A 27,546-nucleotide genomic window follows, 5' to 3' on the forward strand; every position below is an offset into this window, starting at 1 on the left:
CCCCCCCCCCCCCGTTGGGATTAACATTACCATTCTACAAACAAACAACAAAATCATTGCGATTACTGATTACAAACATAGGCATACTTATTTCTGAGAAATTATTACTTATCTTAGACTTTACACATACACCATCAGTTAATTATCATACACCATAAGGACTAAATTATGTTTTACAAAACCAATATCAATGGAAAAAAAAAACACACACATAAAGTTACACCAAACAGAGACAAAGGAATAACAAGAGTATGGCAATCTGGCATATCTTAGTCTTCATATTCATAGGGGCAATAGTTCGGTCCTGTAACTGGTTCAACTTGAAGGCCACGCCTGAAACAATGATAGAGAAGAACAAAACAAAACATGGCTTGATACATATAAAGCTAATTCAGTGATGTAGTCGTGGCTTGCCTTGAGGCCACAATTTGCTGGCCTTGGCCTTGGTTTGAGTTTAAAAAGTCTATTGGAGAAGGTTTTCTACAGTGGCCTTGTGACTTGAAAGTACTGGCATTGTATCAACCCCTGATTAAACTGTGACACGACATTTGCTCCGGTGTTAATAGGGCATAGGGTTAGAGTTAGGAGTGTAATAGATTTTTTTGGTTCAGACTAATGTAAAGATTAGGATTAGGGTTCATATGGTTTTAGAGGTTAGGTTTTATGTTTGGCTTAATGTGCAGATTTTACATCAGAGCAATTGTCGCCAGAGCAAATGTTATGGAACCGATTAGACCTGCCAAAGAAGGTACATTACATCCTGGCAATTTTGCTAATGACATGATCTCTGTCAGCGCCACAGCATGCAGGCCCCCTCAAGGCATCTACGACCCAAGTTTTGATAAGCAGTCACGCACAACTTAACCATCAGTTTTAGGTTATCTACGCTATTTTATTAACGAGTCCACTGTTTTGAATTAATGATTCCACTCTTCAAACAGTGGACTAATGAATAAAATAATGCATTCAACCATGGCAAAAGGCGTCGATTGGCGCACTGTGACAAAAGCACGCATCAGCATTGGAAATTTTTCAACATACGCGGTAAATAAGCATAATTTATACAGGATATCTGCATAAACCAAGGGTTCAATCGATGGTTTTAGGAACCACCTTTGTGAATTCGGGCCATACAGTTTTACTGATTAATCCTTATTCTTCAATACCCTCAGGATTCCTTGTTCGGTTGAACAATTCTTTTAATTTTTAATTTTCACTTGCGGCTAATGTATCATTAAAGATGCATATGCAATGAAATGATGATGATGACCTACTTTAGGTTATGAAGAAGGTGGATGCAGATCGATCATTTGAAATAAAACTCATTCAACCTCATTTTTCTCTCACCTGATCATACGACATCTGTGCTCTACTAGTCTTGGTCCTGCAGTCACCGCTGAAGTCACACTCTTGGCACTCCACAGACGCTCACCTACCGCACTTGCTCGAGGCCTGTGAAAAATTAAACATAACCAATGAGTTTGAGCATCCACATAAAGCACACGTTTATACTTTTAATTTTCTACAATACAAGAAAATAAACTGCACCGCTTCTCATTCTATGTATAGGTCTTGAAAAGCAGATATCAGAATGGTGTCAAAGCTCCCTTCAAAACTGCTGATAATGTACCTTTAACCCTATTTAGGCCAGGGTGTTTTGGGAGATCATATGGGGGGGGGAGTCACAGGCCCGCCCCCCTTAGGAGCTTGGACGTCGACAGAACGATCGCACTGAAAATTGGCACGCAGGTTGTCTGAGACATAATATACAAAATTCTATAGTAATTTATTAATTCATGGAAATTGCTATTATTTGATTTTGCTAATATAATCAGTATGCAAAATCATACTTTTTTTTCTCTAAATCCCTTAATAAAGCTCCAAATATTCTAATTTTTGGTGAAGAAACTCTTTGTGGTGTTTTTAACAAATGTATGTGACAAAAATTGCGATATCAGGTCAATCATTTATGTAGTATATTGCTTTTTTCAATTTCTTCATTCGAAATTGAAAACAAATTAACATTGGATATCTAATTACAATATTTCTATGAAAATTTGATTACAATAATTTCATTCTGAAGGGATTACTACAGGCAGAGCTGCTTTTACGCAATATCACAGCTGCTGTTTATTATTCAACCTTGTCTCGCACTCAAGCTTGCCTGCAGAAGTGAAAAGTTAGATAAGAGGGATTAGGTGGCCATGCAAGGTTGATAGCGCTTGGAAATGAAATATCTTGGATCCTCTAACAAGATTTTCGAAACAGGGATATCTGACCACATTCCCTCTCAAAGAAGCGGTTGTTTCTCTGAGGGTTATCCCTGATTCTCACGTATTTGCGTCGGGCAACACGATCTCTATCAAATGCGAACAATTATGTCTCGCACATCTTCAGCTGAAAACCTTTGTGTGTTCCAAATCAATCTGTCCATACACAACTTTGCAGAAAAAATAAAACATCCAAGATACCTCATTCTCACAAACAAAAGGAGAAGGATCTTACCAAGTTCTCTGAATAAGGTTTGTAGAGTCCACATATTCTCCCCACATGCATGCTTCTCCACCGATCACCAATTCCTTCTGAGCATCGGTACCTACGAAGTAAAACAAAGTACCCAGAAATTATCATTACAGTATACAAATAATACACATCTTTGAGGACTACAGTAAGTAAGAATTACATGCACAGGTATCTTTTGAACAGGGTGGTGTTTCACAAAAAAATTAATGGTGAACTAGATTTGCACTAAAATGTCCATTTGTGTGTTGAATAAAAGGCATGACCACATTGGTCAAATCATGCTAAGAGGATACATGCAGCTGCGTATTAGCCAATAAGACTGTGCGTTACATATCATGTGCAAATTCAGCACTGAGCATTAATCTAAGTCACACTTACATGTAACTCTTTGTGAAACACCCCCAGAGGGCATTTGGACTTTCTCAAGGGTAAAAAAATATCCACATATTTTTGTATTGTTTATATAAAACACCTTCTCAGGCAGGGAATGGGCTGAAATTACAAGATATGATCTTTGTCGTTAGCTTTCTAATATCAATCGTTAAACATGCAAAGCAAGTGCTCAAAAGGCTATTTCAAATAGAAATAAAATCATTGCCGAAAAAATGCCATATTTCTGATGGGTAAAAAGTGTATTCAATGACTACTATGCTTTTTTAATATAACATTCAATCACAAGCGGGTATAGTTCACATTGCTAATCCTTTACAAAAGCTTTAGACAGGCTTTAAAAGTGTGATTCAAGAATCATATAGATGGGTTGTTGGGGAATACCGTTGAAAAGTGTTGGCTCCACAGCATAGTATTTTTTCCAGTCATCGCCGTAGCTTATGTAGTTAAGATACCAAGGAGTAGAAAGAATGGTTTTGTAGCCCTTTGCTGTAACCTTATCGAGTTCACTCGGGTACGGGTTCTTCCAGACATGTACGACGGTATCAGCCCGTACCTATATGTAAAACGCATCAAGATAATTGCATAGTTAGAGGTGTGCTGGTGAAAATGATTGGTGAATACCATTGAATTGTGTCGGTTCCACAGCATAGTAATTTTTCCAGTCACTGCCGAAGGATATTCTGTTAAGATACCATGGAGTAGACAGAATAGTTTTGTAGCCCTTGGCCGTAACCTTATCGAGTTCACTCGGGTACGGGTTCTTCCACACCTGCACAACAGTATCAGCCCGTACCTAAAACATATCAAGATAATTGTATAGTTAGAGATGAGCAAGTGAAAATTGTTGATGAATACCATTGAATTGCGTCGGTTCCACTGCATAGTATTTTTTCCAGTCATTGCCATAGCTTATGAGGTTAAGGTACCAAGGAGTAGAAAGAATGGTTTTGTAGCCCATAGAAGTAACCTTAGCAAGTTCATTCGGGTAAGGATTCTTCCATACATGTACAACGGTATCAGCCCGTACCTGAAACATATCAAGATCATAATTGTATAGTTAGAGATATGCCTCTTTGAATATGAAAATTTATCAAACACAAGTGACCTTCCACCCCAAAACCAACAATACATGTAAGTGGCCCAAAATGAATTCTAAGATTTTAATTGAGCTTGAAAAAGCATATTCTAAGTTTTACAATGATATATAATTTGTCAACAGTGATCAACAATACCCCACACAAGTACTTAATTAAATGCGGAAAAGGAAAAGGAAAAGCTTGTAAGGAGAGAACAATTCACCCTACATGTAATTCTCCCGGGGGGGGGGGCCATAATGGCCCCCCTCGACAATTTTCGCGATATATCTGCTGCGCGAAATTTTTTGACCTCGCCGCTCGCTGACTTTTAACTTCCAAATCTCGCGCAAATTTTGAGATCAAATTTGTGACGCCCGGGGTACGCGGTTACGACATTACGCAACATTATATAAGTGCATGTCAGACCCAAAATTGCTCATAAACGTGATTTCATGTACAAATCCAATGCAAATTGTGTATTTAGCCAAAGTTCATAAATGTATCATTAATTTCTACTTTTACTGATTAAACTTAATTAATTTTGCCTTGTTTATGATCAGAATTAAGTCTGGAACGATATCCATTGAAAAAACAATGAAAAATAAAAAGTAAAAAAAACAAAGAAATACATAAGAAATTCATAAAATAATAAAATACATAAGAAATTTATTTCCAAACCGAAGTTTATTTAATTGCGATTGTTAAGAATGCTACAAAGAATAATTTTACCAACAATTAGCATTCTACGAGCTTTATTTAGTGTGTAGAGCAAAAAGTATGATTTATGCATAAATTAGAATAATTAATTCATACAAAATAAAATCTCATCATTTTGGAAAATTTTACCATACAGCCTTGTAGATTACATCGCACACTACCGATGTGCAAATTTTTGCGTTGCTCGCGCGATCGGCGGTCCAAAGGGGGGCCATAATGGCCCCCCCTCCCCCCCGGAATGACAAGAATCGAAATACCCTGGGAGATTTAGGGTTAAAGTTCAGGATTCACATGAACATGAGAGGTGTCACTTTGCGATTTTTTTTTTACATTTTGAAGACCAAATTACTATTTTGACCATTTACAGAGAACCTTCCCTTGCGACGTATTGTTGATTTTGGGATTGCTTATCACATATGCTATAGAACTCTCTTGATTTGGTGATCATTTTATAAAATTGTTAGGGCGTAAACTCCGTTTTAGACCATTTTGAGATTTTGCCCCAAAATTATCAGAAGCACATGCAGATTTTGGGAATAAACAAGTGGGAAAATCTTCAGCATCCTTGCCTGCATAATGCAATTCAATATACATGTGTAGCTGGAGAGTGTCGACTCTCAAAACAAGTACAGATGAATATTTTTTTTTTTTTTAATAGAAGAAAAACCTTATTCATGTAAAAAAAAAAGATAATTAATTCCCCATGGTGTGTTTTTTTCTCTTGGATAATACAGACTACACACATATACAAACTTAATCTGATAGTACCCGTCATCATTCTCGTGTTATATTGTAGTATAGCAAAAGGTTGTTGCCAATTTGACAAAGAAACACAGTTCAATCTTTACAAAAGGGTATGCCACGGGTTCAAAAGACTTTCTTATCGCTCGTTCAATTTTTCTCAAACTTTCATTCCTCTTTCTCTTCTATTTCGCCGCTTTCACACAAGCTTTTTTATTCCAATGGTTTCACTCTCCTTTATCTCTTAGTTCATCAAATCCAAAGAACTTCAAGATGTGAACTGACCTTGACATTATTGTCTATGATCTCTTGCCACACAGTATATCCAGTCTGTAGGTCGGCCATGATGTCTAGTAATCTTTGCTCGTAATATTCCTCAAGCTTGCTGTAATTTGTTCCGTACTGGTGTTGTTGCATGAAGGTAGTTATTTGTGGGTTGCTCTTCCTGTAAATATCATAAGAAGAAAGCTGAAATCTCTAATCTTTGAAAAGAATCATTTGACCTATTATAAAAAACTTGTTGATTTGGTGGAAAGAACACACTTTTGGAAAAATTTGCATATTCACGAAAATAGACAAACACCAAAAGGCTCTTTTATATCTCAATGTCTTCTTTTCTTAACACTATTTACATGTAGGCCAAGTTCATTGGTAGCTCATACTTTTGACTTGCGGGTACAATACCTGCTTGACCATGCTCTTGGGCAAAGCCCTCGCAATGCAGTCCCCTTGATCCTCTGGAAAAAATAACATGCCTCTCATAGCAGTCCATGTATATTCATATTTCAGACCCTTCTACATTTTCTAAAATATTGATCAAAATGCTTTTACTTTTTTGTCGAATGAATCGTCTTTCTTTGACAAATGAACCAATATTTGCTTTTTGATCAAATGACCTTAAAAATCAGAGCTTCTCTTAATAAATTATGAACATGTATGATACCTGGCATTCAAAACTTCATAAACCTTACGATCGAGCCTTCAAGAAACTTCTGCTTCCGTTGCTCCTCCTCGTTGAGTAAAGAGTAGTACTTGTTTTATAAATATTTTTTCTGGTAGCAATAGATGATGTAGTTATAGTATAAAGTAAATAATCACCATTGATGAAGGTGATGCTGCACTCCCACTCAACCCATGTAAGGTAACTGGGCTCCTGGCAGGAATTAATTCCTTGAAATGCGTGTGCAGTAAATATTCTAGCTCGCAAAGCTTAAGCCGGGGTAATAATATCCAAGTCCTTTGGAAGGGCATAATAATGTTACAATCGCGTGATATGCACAATAAAAGAAGTGTTTACTATTATTATTCATGATCTAACAGTCAAACTCAAAAGAAGTCGAAAAAACCCTTGCACCAAAAATGTACATCTTACCAGCAAGTGAAGCTGACCTCATCTCCTCCCATGTGGACATACTTGTCTGGAAACAGATCGACAACCTCCTGAAAGAAAGTCTTCAAGAAATCGTAGTTGCTGTCAACGGTGGGGTCGATAGGACCATATCCACCTGTAAGCTTGGTCCCGGAGTAACAAGGGGTGAGAAGATTTGGTATCGACCCCCAGGATTGGGTGTGGCCTGGCGTGTCAAACTCGGGCATGACACGGATGCCTCGCAGGCGAGCGTAGTCGATCACAGCTTTGATGTTCTCCCTAGTATACACATGGTTTTGGTCGTACGCGTCCTGTTTGATTAGAAGCAAAATAGATTCTCATGTGACTTAAAAAAAGAACAAGGCACATTTCATAAATTTTGAATAACAAATTTGCAATAACTTTAATCCCATTGGCAAATACTAATTACTTTAAAATAAATTGTTCATTTGTTATTATTATGTGTCTTCATGAAACGGAAGCCACAGCAACAAACAGTGAATAATTATCAATCAGGTCTTGTTCAGAGACCTTTAAAAAAGTGTTTTGCTTAAAATTATGTGTTCTCAAATGGTTCATGACAAATCAGGTGGAACATACAATCATATAGGTTTAACAGGTTCTGTAATAAAAGTCATGTTCCATACTTTGGACATAACAGTTAAAAGCTACTGAAATCCTTTAATCCGAATGGGGAATCATAATTTTTTTAAAAAGAAACTTTTCATTTATTATTTGTATAATATTTTTTATTTCCAATAACAGTTAAAAGCTACTGAAATCCTTTAATCCAATAGGTGAATAGTAGTTCTTTTAAAAGAAATTGTTCATTTATTATTAATATACATGTCTTCATGAAACGGAACCCAGAGCAACAAACAACAGTGAATCATTATCAATCGGGTCTTGTTCAGAGACCTTTTAAAGAATTGTTTTCCATAAAATTATGTGTTCTCAAATGGTTCATGATGAATCAGGTGCAACATAAATGTAACATCATAACAGTTTAACAGGTACTGTAATAAGAGTCATGTCAAATACTTTGCAGCATACAGGATCTCACTGTTGCTTTCCTGATGCCTTACTGCTCAGTCAATGTGAAAAGATGTGGAGTGAGAATTCGCTACAGTTACGGCTAATTGCAACTATTGACTATTTTTAAAGATACCTTTGCATAAAATGAAAATCTAACTCACATTTTCACTCATGGAAGGAAAAGCTTTGCTCTCATAAGGGAACGACTGATCATCCACAATATGCCAATGGAATACATTGAACTTATTATAGGCCATTGCATCCTGTAAAAGATAGAAAGAAAAAAAGAATACGCGACTAAAGACTACATTGTATTGCGTCTTGGGTAAAAGATTATTCATTTTCAAGGTTTGATTTGTTTTCAGAGAAAAGGAAAAGGAATAATAATGCTGTATGAGTAATCTTACAGGTACATGTATATTCATGGTTAAAACTTAATATCAAAATGCATAAAATTGAAACCCCCAGGTCCTGATATTGAAAATAAAATATACTTTTCCTTTCTTTTGGTACAAAACCACTTTGCAAGCATTAAATTGGGAAAAAATTTGGATACAATATTACTATGTAGTGTCCTGATATGAAATGTCTAGAATTTTTTAAGGTAAATGTTGGAAAGGTAATCATTAAGAAAAGTAAGGCGCTAAATATCTGCAAAGAGACCAACAACAGTTATTTTTGAGTATGCAAATACTAATCAATGAAATAAACGCTAAAATGCTAAAAACCTGTTATAAAGTGATTAAAGTTCACAAATAATCATCATTTTGATAATTTTATAACAAAAAGTGTTAAAACTTTTCTTTTTATTGCCTTTTCTCCACATACTCACTACAAGCATGGTTTTAAATTTAAGTAATCTTTCATTAGGTTAATGAAATATCAATAATACATATTTACCAGACATTTGAAGATAGCAGACATACTGAGAAAGTGTCTCGATGAGTCTACCAGGAGACCACGATATTTGAAGCGTGGAAAATCTGTGATTGATGTCTTGTTGATGACAAGCTGTAAAAAGGAAATAGGGTTGATATAAACATCACATATTCTGTTATGGGGTTTAATGATAATTCAGACAGTGACACCTGTTTGGAAAGACCATCCAACAAAGTGGTTTTTATAGACAGATGGTACCCTGAGGACCATTGCCAGCACTGACAACTTGTCTTTCTCCGACAGTTACCATAGTAACAGTCAGAGGCTAGTGCCTCTCAGCCAATCAAACCAAGGATTTTCCTGATATTGACAGTGCTGACAATGCCTTAAAGGGGAATCCAACCCAAATAAAAACTTGTTTTTATAAGAAAAAGAAAAATTAGACAAGTTGATAGGTGAAAGTTTGAACAATATTGGACAAATAACAAGAAAGTTATGAATTTTTAAAAGTTGTAAATATTGGTAATCACTATACCCATGGAGACTTCAAATTGGCCGCTTATGTGATGTCATAGTGATGTAAGGCAAGGACTACTCTTCCATGTACTCCAATACATATTCTGGCTAAAATGTCATTTTCCCCAAAAATTTCATTTCAAATTATATTTTTCTTTCATGAGGACATTAAACAACTACTACCTGGGTTATATATAGATTACTGCCCCAGGGGAATGGGTACTTATAGGAGAAAACCACAAATCCCTGATAATAAAGTACATGGCCTATGAGAAAGTTGTCCTTGCCCCTTGTCATAATTTACTTACCCAGTTGCCAATTTGATATCTACATGGTATTAGTGATCTCAATTTCAAAGCAGCTATAACTTTCTTTATTGCTTGTCCGATTTCTTTCAAACTTTCACCATTCTGTTTAATTCATTTTGCTCCTTCCCAACACAACATTCTATGGCAAAGACTGGATTCCCCTTTAATGAATTCGGGTTTAATTCAAACTCTAGTCTATTAGTGGTCTAACTATGGACAGCCAATTGTGGCGCTAATCTTTAACAGTGCATGCTAGATTTATAAGCTTATCTGTTACTTCATATCTGTCTGGGAATGATAACTGTATTAGTTCTCTTTTATTATTATAGCATAATGAAAAAAAGCTCTGCAAACACAAGGAACATACATGTTTGGCTTTCCATAATTTTAGCAAAGCATTAGACCATGGTCTTAGTTAAAATAGACTTCAGACTACGAGCCATTGCCTATCTGGACAGTACTCTGTAATTCACCAGTCATCTGGAAACATCATTTAAAGGGGAACAAAATGATGGGTATTTACAGAAGGGTAGTCACTACATGTAAACCATGTTTGACTGTCCTTTCAAAATGGCTGACTAGCAATTTTTCTCCAAACAAAATAGTCACATCCTGTTATGAATTGATCCACCAGGATCTAACCGATAAGAGGTTCTATTGTAATGCAGTTTCAACTTGCTATTCATGCCAGTAATCAATCTATTGTCCCCGGATTTCTATTTATACAATATCTTGATGATCTTAGGAGGAACCCCTTACAATGGTGAAAAAGAAAAGGTAACTTCTGACCTACATGCAGTCCTAATGCCTCTGATGAATTCTCTTCTTTTACTAATGTGAGACATGAGTCAGAGCTGCTGAACCTGAACATGGGTATTGTTATTGAGCATGAATCTATTGATTTTTATCTCTTTTGACTTCCTGACACATCCATGCTAAATATAGTGAAGAGAGTAGCACAACGTGTGTGGAATGACCTTTATTGAAGTTGTTTCAGTTCTAATTTAAATGACTCCAGGGAGGGGCAACTGACAATTGAGGGGGAAGGTTATTTCAGTCGTGTTTACAAAGAAGGAATCTTGAAACACCCTGGCCTTGTGATGAACCTGGAGGAAATTTTTGGTTATTCCCCCTTGTCTTGTGTTCTGTTGGATGAACTCATTTATCTTGATATTGACGAGACCGGTGTTCATTTTGTATAGCATACAAAGTCTTAGGTTTCTTCTTCTTGTCTGGAGAGATTCCCAACCAAGATCACTATAAAGTGCTTTAGTGAAAAAGCCCTCCTCCCTACGATAGTTACTGGTACAAAATCTGGCAGCTTTCTTTTCCTGTTTGGGATGTCCAGGTTACCTCACAAGGGTGCATTGATGTTTGTTTCTCATAGAGATCATACAATTAATATATCTTACATTATGCTTTTGAAAGTGAATCCACACTCAACAAGCCATGCTTATTAGTGGATCTCTTCTTTCCTCAACTTTTATTTAAATAGTCAAGATGAATAAAAGAAGTTATATGCAAAATGCTTTTTCATGAATATTTTAGTTATTAGCATGATTATCTAGTTCATTCTGAATATCATTATACATATGATTATCATATTGTTTAGTGTATATTGTAAATATTTATTTATCTATGTCATAGTGTCATACTCTATACATTTGTATATTCATTTATATCTTTGTAATGATTTCTTTTATTGTTAAATTGATTTGAGTTGAAATGAAAATAAACCAAACTGAAACTGTAAACTGTATGTACATGTATTTATGCAGACGCCTCTGACGTGGGAATTTCTTGTAAATGGGATAATAAATTTACAATACATGCAAAAGTGGTCAATAAACTATAATGATATCAAGCTCTAGTTGAAATGTTCAAACTATAGAAAGAATGCACATTAAATCATACAGGCAGAAAATGATTGAATGATAAATGCCTCAAAGTAAATAAGAAGATAGAATACAGAAAATGCACGCTCGTTTGTGGCCAAAAGGGCATCACACGAATACATGTACATATTTCTGCAACAATGCGAATGAAACAGGTCTACGGGCATTCAATGGTGCAAACAAAATGCAAGAGACTCATTTTCAGTCCATCTATTCAAATAGAGTATAGAGTAATTGGAGTATATACTTTATACACACCTGACCAGCTAATGCTCCATCATAAACGAGCTGACTGAACGTTTCCAGACCTGAAAGGGTTATTAAATAAATACATGGAATTATAGCACTGGCGTACACATGAGGGGCTTGGGGGCCATGGACTGGCCAAAAAAAAAAATGACTAAAAAAACAGGGTAAAAGGAAAGAAAATGAAAGGAAAGTGTGAAATACTTGAAAATTTATAAATTTTACGTCAAAATCTATCAAATGATTAGATTCTGGAATTAAAAAGGTCGAAAGTTTTGCTCACATGCTTGCCTTTGCTCGTTAACAACTTTTAAGAAATTTTGTCCCATACACCATGTCTGGCCCCATCAAAAGTTTTGGCTTATAACACTACTGGATTGTCGCATGATCTTGACGAGAACAGCAAAGGTAAAATAACGGTCAAATTGAAATTCAGACAATCAATCAATGAATATTAATATAATGTCTACTGTATAACTTTGTTAAATTTGAATTCAAGAATTCAAGTTTTATACATTCACATAAATATTCATATTGTAATTTTTATAGGCATCATAAAAGTAATTCATGAAAGCAAATTATGGTATGCTGCCCCTTTCTTTAAGAAAAATAATGTTTGTGTTCCATACAAGAGAAAATATTACAGTTATTATGTGGTAGATATACATTTTCTGGTGCATGCAGCAGTTGCTCCTCATGTATCAAAGAGGCATCACGCATCAAAACGGGGAGTGAGGGTTGGTTAGACACTAGTGTTCTCTACTCACCATTTTTTTTTTGGAAAAAAGGAGAAAAACAATCAACATTAGGGCCGGAGAGAATATTCTTTACAGGTTGAATTAGAATACAAATATTACAATTGGCAGGTTTTCATAGGGCTGGTCAATTATGGAAAACAAACTCTTTATTCTGTCTTGCATAACATACCTCTCAAGGCTCCCCAGACAGTTTTAGCAGCTAGATTAGCAACAGGCTCAGAGACCATCAGAGTGTCTGTAAAACAAAATATAGAAAGGGTCGATATTGATTAACAACTTTAAATCAAAGAGCAATAAACAGGAGCATTGAAAGCCATTAAACTTGAACATTACAGAAGTTATCTTTATATTACACTAGGGACTTTTTGCAATATGACACAGAACGCTTCCAAGAACATAGTCATAGAACATGTATCGTCGAGTGTCCTTCATGACAATGAGCAACCAAGAAGTCTTTGTCGAGATTGATGAATCAAAACAGCAGTGGCAATGACAAACGACATACATGTATTTGCAATTTTTTGTAAGCTCTGACACTTACAATGTAGGATGATTCGCTGTCCCGGTTCACCAATTTTGGACAAAGACCTTTCAGCTTTTCATTGTGAATTGACTTGCATTGTCAATACATTCATTGTGTTCTTGAAATCATCCTGCATGGCAGCGTAAAAACTCACAAATGACAAAAATGACACGCTGCATTTATAGAAAGAGTAACATAAAAATGCCTCTAAATATTTATTCAGTCCACAAATGTGAAGCAAGCCTCAGCCAATATCCCACTTTTGATGGACTTCTTTTTCATCATTACTTTTCTGCCAACCCAATGTTTACTGCAGCTCTACTTCTAAAATCATATTCCAATTTCCATGTGCAAACATGACCTCATAACATATGAAGGCTTTGTTACCTCCATTGCTCACTACATTATGTTTGAATGAGCTTGAGAATATATCAAGAAGAAAAGATAAGAAATATTTAACGAATTGACTTTAACTAATTAAAATCAGTTACCAGTTCAGGGCTTTGCATTCCTCATACATGCATCCCATTGACGTTGAACAAGAGAAGTTAAACTTCGTTGTTGCATATAATTGTTAGCACATACATGTAGCAGTTTGGAGAATCATAAATACTGGATATACAACAAAATTATCAAAGTACATGTAGTTGACCTGAAACTTACAACTCTCATCAGATTCCAGGTCTGGATAATCCGGACAAGGCTGATCCACAGCAACATCAAGTCCACTCAAGATGCTATTAGCAGAAAACTTCAAGTGTTTTGATGCCTTGGGTGTTTTCTTAGCTTCTGGTCGGTTGAAGATAATGGCTCGATAGCGCTTGAAAGCACTGTTCAATATATCACACTGTACCTTGCTGGCTGACAACCTGCGTTATCAAAGAATATTGTTCCAAAAATAGTTAGTAACGGCCACTGCACCTTACGATTGGCCTACAACCCGATTTTGGAAAAAATGAAAACGATTCATAGTTCTGAATCATCATGTGAACATATAATTGTAAATTTATGGCTATCTTATTCCTCATCATAGGATTGTAGTTAATGATTGTGCATCTTCTTTTGTTCACTAGTACACGTATGCCTATGTTATGTTTCTTATTCAGATTCATTTGTTAATTCTCTCATTCATTAGGTCCCATGGCATAATTGCCAGTTGTAACATCAATAAAAACCAGATTTCGAACAGTATCTAATTTAATAATGTGATAATAATTGATTTGCACTTTCCAGCATTAATGAGAAACTGTAAAAGCATTTCTTAAAGGGGAGCGTATTTTCTCTCATTGTCTGTTAAGTCTTGATATAACTATCACTAAAACTGTGAATAAATTAGCCTATTATTGAATTTATGTAGAGAAAGTAAAATGTTTTTGAGAGGGAGGTACCTCTATTCTATTTGGTAAAACAAATTCTCTGGTACAAATGTCTTGTGTATAGTTAATCAGTGTGTTACAATGCAAGTGGGACTACATGTATTTCACAAGTCTACACTGCTATTAATGTTGCATTATGGGTAATGACCCTGGCTAGATATGAGTACTTGAGGGCTGGAGGTGAGGTTATTAATGCTGCTGGTTTTCAAACGGGACACTGTACTTCAGGCAAAAAAATAATCATATTTTATCATTTTCGAGGCCTAATTTTCACAACTTTATTGATAAGCATTAACAATTTTCCCAGTCCTCTTTCGAGCATTTCGAGGGCAAAATTGCCCTAAGCCCCACCCCCATGTACCTTTTTCCCTGCTGTACTTCCATGGGTATTAAAGAAACCACACCTGACCTAATTACCATTGGGGAAACAAATTAATTTCTTTATTCGTCTACTCACGTAAAATCGCTCTGTGCAGCTAAATCGTAGACAACGGGCATCACAGAGATGGATTGAGGCATGGGCCACGGAGAGCCATGAGCAGAAGGAGTAACTGGCTTCTTTAGAAATCTAGGACCTTGATTCTCACTAAGCGATGCCAGGCACACACCCAAGAACATGGCAACCAATGCTATCTGCATCCAGCCACCAGCCATCTTTTTATCTACAAAGAAGAAAAGGAAGCAAAATTACTTTAAAAAATCTCAGTGCAGTAACTTTTTTTAAACTGGCCATCAGGAGCAAATCATCAAGAACTATATAAAGGAACAGGACCGCATGTTAAACCAAAGAAAGGGGCTTAAATGGGTACTCCAGGCTGAATTATGATTTGAACAGGCAAAGAAAAATCAGAACACTGAAAAATTTGATAAAAATTGGACAAACAAAATTATGACATTTGAAAGATTTGCCGTATTTCAGTGAAACAGTGTGCATGTCTTCATGAATATACAAATGAGCAAACTGATGTCTTAGAGTGTATCCCCACTTGTTCTTTTGTATTTTCTTACATGAAATTATGTTTATTCATATTTTATCCTCCAAGAACTAAACAAAGGGATTGTAAGACTGCTTTACAAATCTCTTGGTTAATGATGAAAAAAAATTATAATAATGATAATTATTTATAATCACTTATTAAAAAATGTTAAATAATAATTTGTATCTATAAATTGTTCTTCAAAATGGCATTTTGTAACATCGCTAATTGGATGTACGTCATAATGAAGCGGTTCAAGGGTCAAACCTTTTATATTTGCTTTGTTGACAAACGGATCGAGGGATCTACACGAGATTGGTCTGGTAAGAAACCTTAAAACTTTCACATTTTTATTAACCAATTTTTTGAACCTTCATACGCATTACCATTAGGCATTAAGGTTCAAATATCATTAACAATAAAATTCACACTTATAAACTGATTTCACTCAGTAAATATGGATTTCCGAGGGAAATTCATCTTTGTTTACATCTGTCTTTTATACGGGAGGCAGTTCAAGGCTCCATGATGAAGAAGTATATGTCAAAATGTTTTAAAAAACATCATGGAGTTCTCTAGGCTAAGCCTAAGGCAAGCTGAGCCTAGACAGGAATAACCGTCGTTTCTGGGGATTTATTCAACAATATCTGACATTTTACTATGGTGAGTGAGCCAATGCAGTTCAGCGGAACAACCAAAATACAGAGACTGAAGCTTTTGGTCTAGCTGAGCCTGAATCCTCGTGGCACTGTCCTAGTTTTGAGGACGCAATGATGATGACTTTTAAAATCCTGACATGTATGTCAGGTGTGTGTGTATTTGAGTTTTGTCAGACGTGTATCAATCAGATATGATTATTTACGTCTGGGACCGACCTTTAACGTCACCATCCGAAAGACGTGACCAGGGCTCGAACCTCGAACCTCTGCATCAATTTGTAACTTCCCCACAGCTTGGATTACAGGCGCACGCCACAACGCCCAGTTGGATTTTTATAAAAGTCATCATCATTGCGTCCTCAAGAGTCAAGACCCACTGTTAGACCAAAAGCTTCAGTCTCTGTATTTTGGTTGTTCCTCCGAACTGCGTTGGCTCCACTCACCCATACATGAATGGGGATTATAGTAAAATGTCAGAAATTGTTAAAATCCCCAGAAACGACAGTTATTCCTGTATACCTCAAGACTAGCACTAGCAGTAGCACTGTATTATTAGCAGTGCCAGTACTACTAGACAGGAATAACTATCGTTTCTGGGGATTTATTCAACAATTTCTGGGTACGAGTTCCATATATGCACCCCCCACTAAAATTGAAAATAAAAACATGGAGAAGGTTCAGAATAATATATCTAGCCCTAATATAGAACATGTATGATGGGGAAGTGGAAATACATACCAAAATATTTATTCCGTCAAATTTATAGCAGGATCTAATGCGTGTAATTGTCCATAGACATCGGTTTATTTAGTCAGTAAAGGGTCTGTGACGTGAATCAAGACTAATCAAATCAAATCGCGCGATTCGCGTGCTGTCGCCAAGCGGAAGACAAAGAAATCAAGATGGCGACGTAAACACGGCCGTAAGCTCTTCCCATCTTTTCATAACAAATCTCTCGTTTTTTTAATGAATTCTTTAAAAATGAAATCAATATCGCAGAAATGTTAGAAATGAAGTTGGACCCCATGTACATGTTTAGGGCTAGATCTTTTAGAGGGAAAGTAGAATTCTTGGGGGTGAAAGTTTCTGGTTTTGTGCCCGTATGTGGGGAACTTGAACTGAACTTGAATTGAAGCTTGTCATGCTTGTCTGCCATACTACTAATACTAACCAAAAGAAACTCCCGCCCGCGTAGCGGGCGGGAGCCCAAGATCGTACGTGCAATTTGGCATACTCACCTGACAAGTGTGAAGTATGGTCAAAATAATTCTCCGAATAAATAGGCCTAGTTAAAACAGAAATCAAGCACTTACCACGATTTTATGGATGATGGTCTAACAATTGGCAGTTTTTCTGACATCTGGGCACAGACTGGAACCTCAAAAAACGAAAAGTTCTCTCCTTCTACCCCCGTCTGGATCGGCCATTTTGTTACAATTCATAACAAAAATGGCCGATCGAGACGGGGGTAGGCCTAGAACTAGTAGGAGAGAACTTTTCGTTTTTTGAGGTTTAGTCGATTTGACATTTTCCGAACCTAGAAATGTTCTTTCCGATGAAGTTTTTTTCTTGATTCGTGTTCCTATGGGGTCCTAGAACAAATTCAGCTTGGTTGCCAAAAGTTGCCGTTTGGGCAATTTTGCTAATTTGCATAAATCCAAAATGGCCGCCAGATGCCATCTTGAAAACCTAACTTTTGAACCCCTGTCCACAAAATGATGAGTAATGACTCGTTTTAGGGGTTTAGAGATGTGTAGAACTGATTTCTGTAATCATTTTTGCAATATAAGGTCATCTTTAGGTCAAATCCAAGATGGCCGCCATATGCAATCTTGAAAAATTGACTTTTGTTCCCCTTGCCCCAGAATGACGAGTAATACCTCTATTTAGGGGTTTTGGGGTGTGCAGAATCCATTTCTGCTTTCTATTTTGCAATATAATGTCATCTTCAGGTCAAATCCAAGATGGCCGCCATATGACGCCATCTTGAAATATCAATTGTTGAACCCTTTGCCCCAGAATCATGAATAATAACTCTATTCATGAGTCATTAGGTATGTTGATTCAATTCATGTAGTTATTTTGCACAAAAGATAATCTTCAGATCAAATCCAAGATGGCCGCCAACCGCCATCTTGAAAAATTACTGTCTGAGGCTTATACGTGTTAGAACTAATGTAAAGGGATTTCAGTAAGAATACTCATTTCTTTTATTAATTCTCAAGTTCATTTCAACATTAATTGCTCAACTTAGAATGAATCCTCTTTAGGTTTGGGCTATCCATTTCGAGTGTATTTTTTTAAGGTCCATTCATACCTTTGTACTGAAGAGGCTTTTAGGGTCTTATTTCAATTTGAAAGTGTTTTATCAATATTATTTTTCTAAATCAATGTGTCCAATGATTGGTAGGCATCAGTTCGCCTTAAAAGACGATGGTGTAGCGCTAGGCCTTACATTTTTGAGAGTGACTATAGAGCTCCACTCTAGAGTGGCAGTCTCTAGAGCAAATTTTTACAGATGAAGGAGGATGGCGCTGAGACACGTTTATATAAAGATGCTGCCCTAGCCTTCCTCCTAGGCCTTTGGTCTGCCAATTTAGCATTCTGATTATTTTCTGACGTCTTGACCCCTGGTCATTTTCAAACGTGAGTGACACGACAATCGGAGAGGTTTAAGGGCTCATATCTTCAAACTTAAAGGTTATGAATCAATCATGGCTACTATATTATATACAATATAGGACTGGCATGGGCCACTCCGAGTTTGATTTGAATTCAACAATTCGTTATAGTAGATATGATTAAAAAATGGTGCGTGAGTGACACGACAAATTTTGGACATGGGTTTCTGACCATTAACACATATGGTTGGATTCGTGCCCAACTAGTTGTCAAGGAGTACTGTGAGTACCAGTAACTGGACATAAATAGTGTACCTATCTGATACATATAGTTAGAATCAATCAAACCTTCTCTATGGAAAATGGTACCCTCCTATGTACCGTGAGTGACACGACATCCAAAACGTGAGTGACACGACATGTGCAAAAATACAACATTTATCTCAACAATGAAAGTATTTTTGGCATGGTGTACAAAAGTAAAATACCATTAACCAAAAAACAAGCTTAATTACATAATAACTGCTTTCTTTAAAGTTGATAATATGTCATCCTGATGTTTTATTCTTGGTTTACATGTATGGTCATATTTACCCATCAACTCACATTCTCTATTCCATACCACATTATTGTCACACTAGGGCTTCTACCACTCCTCTTTGGAGGAGGAGGAGGCACTTTGTTATGTGGTCTTGGCATTGACATCAACTCAAACATTCTTTTTGTGGCCTGATTTCATTCAAAACTTTTAACTCTTCCTATCTGTATATGAAAGTTTACAGGTTTACAATTCAGCATTACCTAAAACTACAAGTCATTAGCCTTTCCTTTTCTAAGCCCTTGGATGTCACCCTAAAATCCAATTCAGCATCCCAACCAGCCTCCCTTTATACAACATGTACCTCAATAGCTTTTTCTCCTCAAGGTCCAGCTCTGTTCTTATTAGGGTACCCCCCCCAAAAAAAAAAAGATCTACCCATACATGGCAACCCATCCAAAGATGCTCAAATCAAAATGCAGTCTCAGTTGGGACTTGTTGGGACCTACATGAACATGCATCATTTTGTTGTAATGAATATGTGTAAATGCAAATCTGCTCTGAACACACATCGGCCCGCTTACGTTAGCTTGCTGTTCAGACCCTACATGTAGTTAATCTCTAGCAGTATGAATGGTGGCCGAACAAATAATGATTTTGAACTTGGCATGTAACTGCTTCAAGCAATATCCAAAATTTTCTATCAAATCTCAGACATTCTCACCTGAAATGTTTATGTTTTCTTGCAAATTTGTTTATTTCATGTCCTGGAATACAAGCTTTATGGCAAATGAAAAGGTTGATTTAATCAATTAGAAGGAAAAAAAAAATTCTTTCTGAATTTGAAAAAAATGTTTGGTTTTCATGGAGATCTCTTATATCTCATACACTACTTTACCACTAAAATTTCTGCAAATTTCAAAATAAGATCACTGACTTTTCTAGCTTTCTTAATGAGTATAACAAAGAAATACATTGCTAAAAAGAAAGGTGAACTTTCTGCTCATTTCTGTAAATGGAGAGAGAATGTTCAAGTCATACCTGTATGACTTGAACCATCACCATCACCAACCCTTTATGCATTGTAAATATGTCAATTGCTAAAGTATAGTGGTTTTTCTCTTGATACATTCGTAATTTTGTGTTGATTGATTATGTTATTATATTCTTAATCACAGTACATTCACCAATATATGAATTAGGATCCGAGTCTTCACACCAATGGAAAATTGACAGGATTTTTTAAACCAAAGTTCCATGGAGAGGAGAGAAAATAGATGAACTCAATGACAAATGCAATATTTCCATAAAAAGGAGTGAAATTAGGAAAATGGAGGAAATTATTAGCCTAAAATAGGCCTAAATGATGTCAGGAATAACATTTTAACTGTATCCCTGGTAAAACGCTTAAAAAATTACTGGATGTCCTTTTTTATACACAATATAGTACCGTGAGTGACACGACATTTCGTGAGTGACACGACATTGTGAGTGACACGACACAACTTTAACAGTTAATTTCAGCTTTACCTTAACACATTAGACCAAGTTACTTTATATACAATAAGGTACAGGAAAACTGTATTTGCTCCTGTACTGGGATTAATTAATTTTCAGAATGCACAGCTCTAGAAAACTTTTTGTATTTAAAACGTGAGTGACACGACAACCAGTTTTGAAAACTTTGAAACCCTATTTTTTTCAGAAAAACACTTCACATAATTTTTTTTTGCTATTTAGGAGTTAGATACAATGCACAGCTTGTATCTTGCCAGCAAATGCGCTTCTAATACAAATTTTATATTGTGATAGGCAATATGTGAATTTTAATGCAAAAATCAACATTTTTTAACATATAATTTCCCTTGCATAAAATTCACTGTATCTCAAGACATAATTAATAATTTTATGTAACTGAAATGGAATAATATACTTTAAGATGTCTAGTTTCAAAAAACATTAAAGCCTAATGATTTCTAGCATGTTTTAATTTTCACCCCCATGTCCACTTTTGTTTGAAAATGACCCCCTGTACTTAGTAGCTCTCCATAGAATGGATGGCGACTATCATCTACACCTTCATAAGTGTTAGTGTCTATGCCGGCAAGTTTTATGTCATATTTGCATGTGTCTTTAAAACGGAGGTGTGATCTATCGATGGGGTGAGACCAATCACACAGCTTACCTTACCTTGGCGAATCCAAGAAGGGATTCGCCAAGGTTTCATGGGGCAAACATGCCCCAACCACCTGAGGTGCCTTTGACTAAGGAGCGAGAATAAGCTTTTGATGCTAGCACGTACGCTGAAGGGCCTCTGTATTTTTCACTTTGTCCTGCCATTTAACGTGCATGATACGTCCGAGGCAGCTGACATGGAAGGTGTATAGCAAATTTTCTTGGTCGGCGTACGTTTTCCAGGACTTACTTCCGTGCAGGAGCTTGGCCATGACTGACAGATTTTACAATCCTGATGCTTATATGCTTGTCCTGTGAAAGGGGACAAGAGACATATAGTCGGTCCAAGGTAGGTGAGGAGTCCACCATAACCAGACGAGTGTGTGCTGTTGATATACATATCTGGAGGACAGTCGGTGTCTTGAGTCTATCAGGATTTCTGACTGTCTCAAAGTCTGATGGATGGTCCAAACCCCTTACATGCACAAGACAGGCAGCTGTTATGTATGACTAGGTCTTGTACTCCCACTTCTTGAGAGGCAGGGGCGACATCGTTTCCGTAAAACATTTCACGAATGAGAACAATCCTGACCGTGGAACAGTCTTGGGGAGCCTATCTTCTGCAGGAGGCTAAAGAGTGCACTCCTGCTCACCAAGTCAATGGCTCTTGTCAGGAGGAAAAGTCCAATAATAATTATGAAGGAAGTTAATAATTAAATCAATTTTTTTGGAAAAAAAATACGGAGAAAACCCTTTTTAATTCAAATAATACTTTAAAGTCATTTCACTGGAAAAGTATGATTGCACAGAAATAAAAAAGGGATCAAAACTCCCGAAATCATAGCCCAAACCTTGAGTGGTTTAATTCTAAAGTAAGCGGTTAATGACGAAATCTATCAACCATCTGACCATCTTAGACATGACTTGACCTCGAACTAAAAATGGAGTGATTAAAAGAAATTAATCATTCTCACTGAAATCCCCTTACATGAGCTCCAATACATAACAACAACCTTATCAGGGACAGCACTTCTTCAAGGTTCAATAGTCTCGGAAGTAGTTTTTTTTAATTTCTTAATATGGCGTTTAGTGGTCATGTTGGATTATTTTGACGTGGAGATGATCCTGCATTGCAAAATTATGAACAGAAATTGAATAAACATACCAAATAACTCACGAAAAGAGGGATATTATTCATGATTCTGGGACAAAAACTTGAGAATTAATAAAAGAAATGAGTATCTTACTGAAATCCCTTTACATTAGTTCTAACACGTATAAGCCTCAGACAGTAATTTTTCAAGATGGCGGTTGGCGGCCATCTTGGATTTTATCTGAAGATTATCCTTTGTGCAAAATAACTACATGAATTGAATCAACATACCTAATGACTCATGAATAGAGTTATTATGCATGATTCTGGGGCAAAGGGTTCAAAAATTGATATTTCAAGATGGTGTCATATGGCGGTCATCTTGGATTTGACCTGAAGATGACATTATATTGCAAAATAGAAAGCAGAAATGGATTCTGCACACCCCAAAACCTCTAAGTAGAGGTATTACTCGTCATTCTTGGGCAAGGGGAACAAAAGTCAATTTTTCAAGATTGCATATGGTGGCCATCTTGGATTTGACCTGAAGATGACCTTATATTGCAAAAATGATTACAGAAATCAGTTCTACACATCTCTAAACCCCTAAAACGAGTCATTACTCATCATTTTGTGGACAGGGGTTCAAAAGTTAGGTTTTCAAGATGGCATCTGGCGGCCATTTTGGATTTATGCAAATTAGCAAAATTGCCCAAACGGCAACTTTTGGCAACCAAGCTGAATTTGTTCTAGGACCCCTTAGGAACACGAATCAAGAAAAAAACTTCATCGGAAAGAACATTTCTAGGTTGGTGTATTGAGCCTATGAGACTGTCAAATCGACTAGTTCCAGTCTGTGCCCAGATGTCAGAAAAACTGCCACTCGTTAGACCATTATGATCCATATAATCATGGTAAGTGCTTGATTTCTGTTTTAACTATTTATTCAGAGAATTATTTTGACCATACTTCACGCTTGTCAGGTGAGTATGCCAAATTCCGCGTAGTGGGCGCGGGCGGGATGCGCGTTTCCGTTTTACACCCTGGCGAAGGCATTTTCCGGAAAAGTAGCCAAAAAGCGACTAGTGAAGAGTCTACACACGTCGCTGGTTGCATGCAGCGTGCGACACAGGCGAGTCCACCACCGCATGCAATTTGCACGTACAGTTACTGATCAGAGCACAGAGTTCCTCGGCACTTCATGTACAGAGAGAGCGGCAGTCAGGAGTGAAATCCGAACATGCTTTTGCAGTCGCGTTGTTTATGATAGTTTTTTTCTAAAAATAAATTATTAACTAAATGAATAGAGTGACAGACAAAATCAAAATAAACAGATACTTATAATGGAAAGACAAATTGAAGTTTGATGGATTGATACACTTAGAAGCTGCCGAAAGATAGATATAGAAGATCGACTGATAATTAGATAGAGACAAGATAGAAATAGAGAGAGAGAGGTGGATAGATAGATAGAAAGAGAGAGAAAGAGGGAGAGATGGATGGATAGATAGAGAGGGGGAGAGACAGAGAGTTTGATATATAGAGGGAGAGGGGGATCAGAGAGAGAAAGAGAGAGAGGATAGATAGATAGATAGAAAGATAGAGAATGAGAGAGACAGAGAAGATAGACAAATTAACAGATAGATAGATACATAGATATATAGATAGAGAGAAATAGAGAAAGACAGACAGATGGATAGATATAGATAGATGAGAGATAGATAGATGTTAGATAGATAAAGAGGGAGAGAGACAAATAATATTAACAAATTAACAGATAGATAAGTTAAACAAGTGGAATGCCTCTGGCCGTCTCACCTGCATCACACGGTTCAATATAGCAGCAGTGCTGACTTTGAATACTACTCTAACTCGCACAAGATGTTCAGTGATACATGGTTACTCTTATGTCCACTTTTTATGAACTAGACCAATAAACTTACAGAGATTCACCAAAAAACCCCAACATGGCCAAAGTTCATTGACCTTACATGACCTTTGACCTTGATCATGTGACCTGAAACTCAAACAGGATATTCAGTGATACTTGATTACTCTTATGTACAAGTTTCATGAATCAGATCCATAAACTTTCAAAGTTATGATGGTAATTCAACAGATTCGGCCAAAGTTCATTGACCTTTGACCTTGGTCATGTGACCTGAAACGTGCACAGGATGTTCAGTGATACTTGATTACTCTAATGTCCAAGTTTAATGAACTAGACCAATAAACTTTCAAAGTTATGATGGTAATTCAACAGATACCCCTGATTTGGCAAAAGTTCATTGACCCTAAATGACCTTTGACCTTAATCATGAGACCTGAAACTTGCACAAAATTTTCAGTGATGCTTGATTACTATTATGTCCAAGTTTCATGAATCAGATCCATAAACTTTCAAAGTTATGATGGGAATTCAACAGATATCCCCAATTCGGCCAAAGTTCATTGACCCTAAATGACCTTTGACCTTGGTCATGTGACGTGAAACTCATGCAGGATGTTCAGTGATACTTGATTAACCTTATGTCCAAGTTTCATGAACTAGGTCCATATATTTTCTAAGTTATGATGACATTTCAAAAACTTAACCTCAGGTAAAGATTTCGATGTTGATTCCTCCAACATGGTCTAAGTTCATTGACCCTAAATGACCTTTGACCTTGGTCATGTGACATGAAACTCTAATAGGATGTTCAGTAATACTTGATTAACCTTATGGCCAAGTTTCATGAACTAGGTCCATATACTTTCTAAGTTATGATGTCATTTCAAAAACTTAACCTCAGGTTAAGATTTGATGTTGACGCCGCCGCCGCCGCCGCCGTCGGAAAAGCGGCGCCTATAGTCTCACTTTGCTTCGCAGGTGAGACAAAAATGGATAGATAAATAGATAGAGAGAATAAGAGACAGACAGATGGATAGATAGAGATGTTAAATAGATAATTAACGAATGAGAGAGACAGAGAAGATTATTAACAAATTAACAGATAGATAGATACTCTAGTTAAAAATAGATTAAAATCTAGAGAAATAGAGAAAGACAGACAGATGGATAGATAGATGGATAGAGAGATAGAGAATTTGAGAGATAGATAGATGTCAGATAGATCAAGAATGAGAAAGAGCGACAAATTAACAGATAGATACTGTAGTTTATACATAGGTAGGTAGAGAGAGAGAAATAGAGAAAGACAGATGGATGGATAGAGAGAGATAGAGAATTTGAGATAGATAGATGTTAGATAAAGAATGAGAGAGACAGAGAAGATTATTAGATAGATACTGCAGTTACATAGATAGAGATAGAATTTGAGAGATAGATATATAGACAGATAGAAAGACAGACATCAGCAAATCGGCAAGGCAAATGATCAAGGCAAACATTCGTATTGAACCTGGAAAGTATAAGCTCAGCTACATTTGCAAGTACGGTATGTTCTGCGGATAACTTCGGTGCGGACTTTGGATCGCGCGCCCAGCTGATAATGTAAACAAACGTAGACGTAGACTCTTCACTAGTCGCTTTTTGGCTACTTTTCCGGAAAATGCCTTCGCCAGGGTGTAAAACGGAAACGCGCGGGCGGGAGTTCCTTGGGTTACCATACCGTAAGGGCACTAGACTAGTATTCAACCCAGCATAATTCAAAGATTTTGACATATTTCCAAAAATATCTAGAAATATGGAAACTATCTTAATTTCATACCTTTGTTATTTCCAGGGTAATCTGTTGTCGGTATTTTCTTTATCAATCTGTCGACTGTATGCTCGTAGGATCGAATTATGCTCCGATGGCATTTTGCACTGAATTGCACTAGTATTCAACCTAGTAGTGAGGATAGATAGCAAATCTCAAAAGGGTTTATATTGGTAAATTAGATCTAGATCTATGTAAGTCTCTGGTTTGATTAATTCCCTGTTTGGTCTCATCTCAAATGGTCTAGTCCATAGTCGGATGGGACAATTCAGGGCAGATTAAGAGACAGGACCATCTTTCATCGCTAGGTTGAATACTAGTGCAGACGGGTTGAATACTAGTGCAAAAAACCGTCGCCGTATAATTCGATCGCCCGCGCACAAAGTCGACTGGTTGAAGAAAAAAATAACGGAAAAAGAATAACCAGCATTTGCTCTTAGAAATAAGACGGGTCTGAAATTCAGGTAAATTCTATGTTTCTATATATTTGAGGAAACCCTCCAAACAGGTTGAATACTAGTGCCCTTACGGTACTACTTACTAGCAGTACTAGTCATGCTTAGTCTTGAGGACGCAATGATGATGATTTTTTTAGATATGTCATATATGACATATCTAAAAAAATCATCATCATTGCGTCGTCATGCTAGTAGCACTGCCCAATAGTATAGCCAGGCATAGGCTAGCCTATTCATTGCTATTGCTTGGGCACTGATCATTTTGGCACACTTTTCATGCTCTTGGTTACTACTCACCGAATTAGGTTGTTGACTTGTCAGAATTATGGAACTGTATCCCGTATTTTGATATGAGCTAGTAGGAGTAGAAATTGACCATCGCAATTCATGAATCAAGAGACCGGACTAGCTCGATAGCTGAAAATCACGTGATTGGTAAGGCTATCATGTGATCGACCGTCTGTCACGTCACGGGTTTTATTGTTTTGTTCTGCGTCGATAGAGCATTATATTGTGCGTGCGTTGTTCCGTTCAAACCACGGCGACGCCTATCAAAACTGCTATCGGGATTGGACATTTTCGTGTGAATATGACTTCATGAGAACACTCTGCAGATGATATGATGTTGAATAACAATAAAAATACTACTACTATGCTATGCTACTATAATTGATAGTAATACAATAATGGTGGTGATGAGATGCATGATCGATGATAATAATAATAATGATGATGATGACAACGTACTACTACTACTACTACTACTACTACTTCTACTACTACTACTACTACTACTACTACTACTACTACTACTACTACTACTACTACTACTACTACTACTACTACTACTACTACTACTACTACTACTACTACTATTACTACTACTTCTACTACTACTACTACTACTATACTACTACTACTACTACTACTACTACTACTACTACTACTACTACTACTACTACTATACTA

At 36.6% G+C, this 27,546-nt stretch overlaps 1 protein-coding gene across 1 annotated transcript; it reads right to left on the reverse strand.

Moving 5' to 3' along the window:
* On the reverse strand, positions 1-27,016 carry LOC121415992 (beta-hexosaminidase subunit alpha-like). Its single transcript, XM_041609417.1, has 13 exons — positions 26,875-27,016; positions 14,813-15,017; positions 13,643-13,848; positions 12,626-12,691; positions 11,711-11,760; positions 8,755-8,865; positions 8,016-8,117; positions 6,823-7,130; positions 5,736-5,895; positions 3,538-3,709; positions 2,506-2,596; positions 1,348-1,452; positions 1-333 (listed from the first exon to the last, which is right to left on the reverse strand). Exons 2-13 carry the CDS (start codon positions 15,007-15,009, stop codon positions 270-272), a joined length of 1,632 nt encoding a protein of 543 aa, XP_041465351.1. The 5' UTR covers positions 15,010-15,017; positions 26,875-27,016; the 3' UTR covers positions 1-269.
* Between the last annotated feature and the right edge of the window lie 530 nt (positions 27,017-27,546).

Source organism: Lytechinus variegatus, chromosome 5 (genome assembly GCF_018143015.1).
Source record: "Lytechinus variegatus isolate NC3 chromosome 5, Lvar_3.0, whole genome shotgun sequence".
Classification (NCBI taxonomy): domain Eukaryota; kingdom Metazoa; phylum Echinodermata; class Echinoidea; order Temnopleuroida; family Toxopneustidae; genus Lytechinus; species Lytechinus variegatus.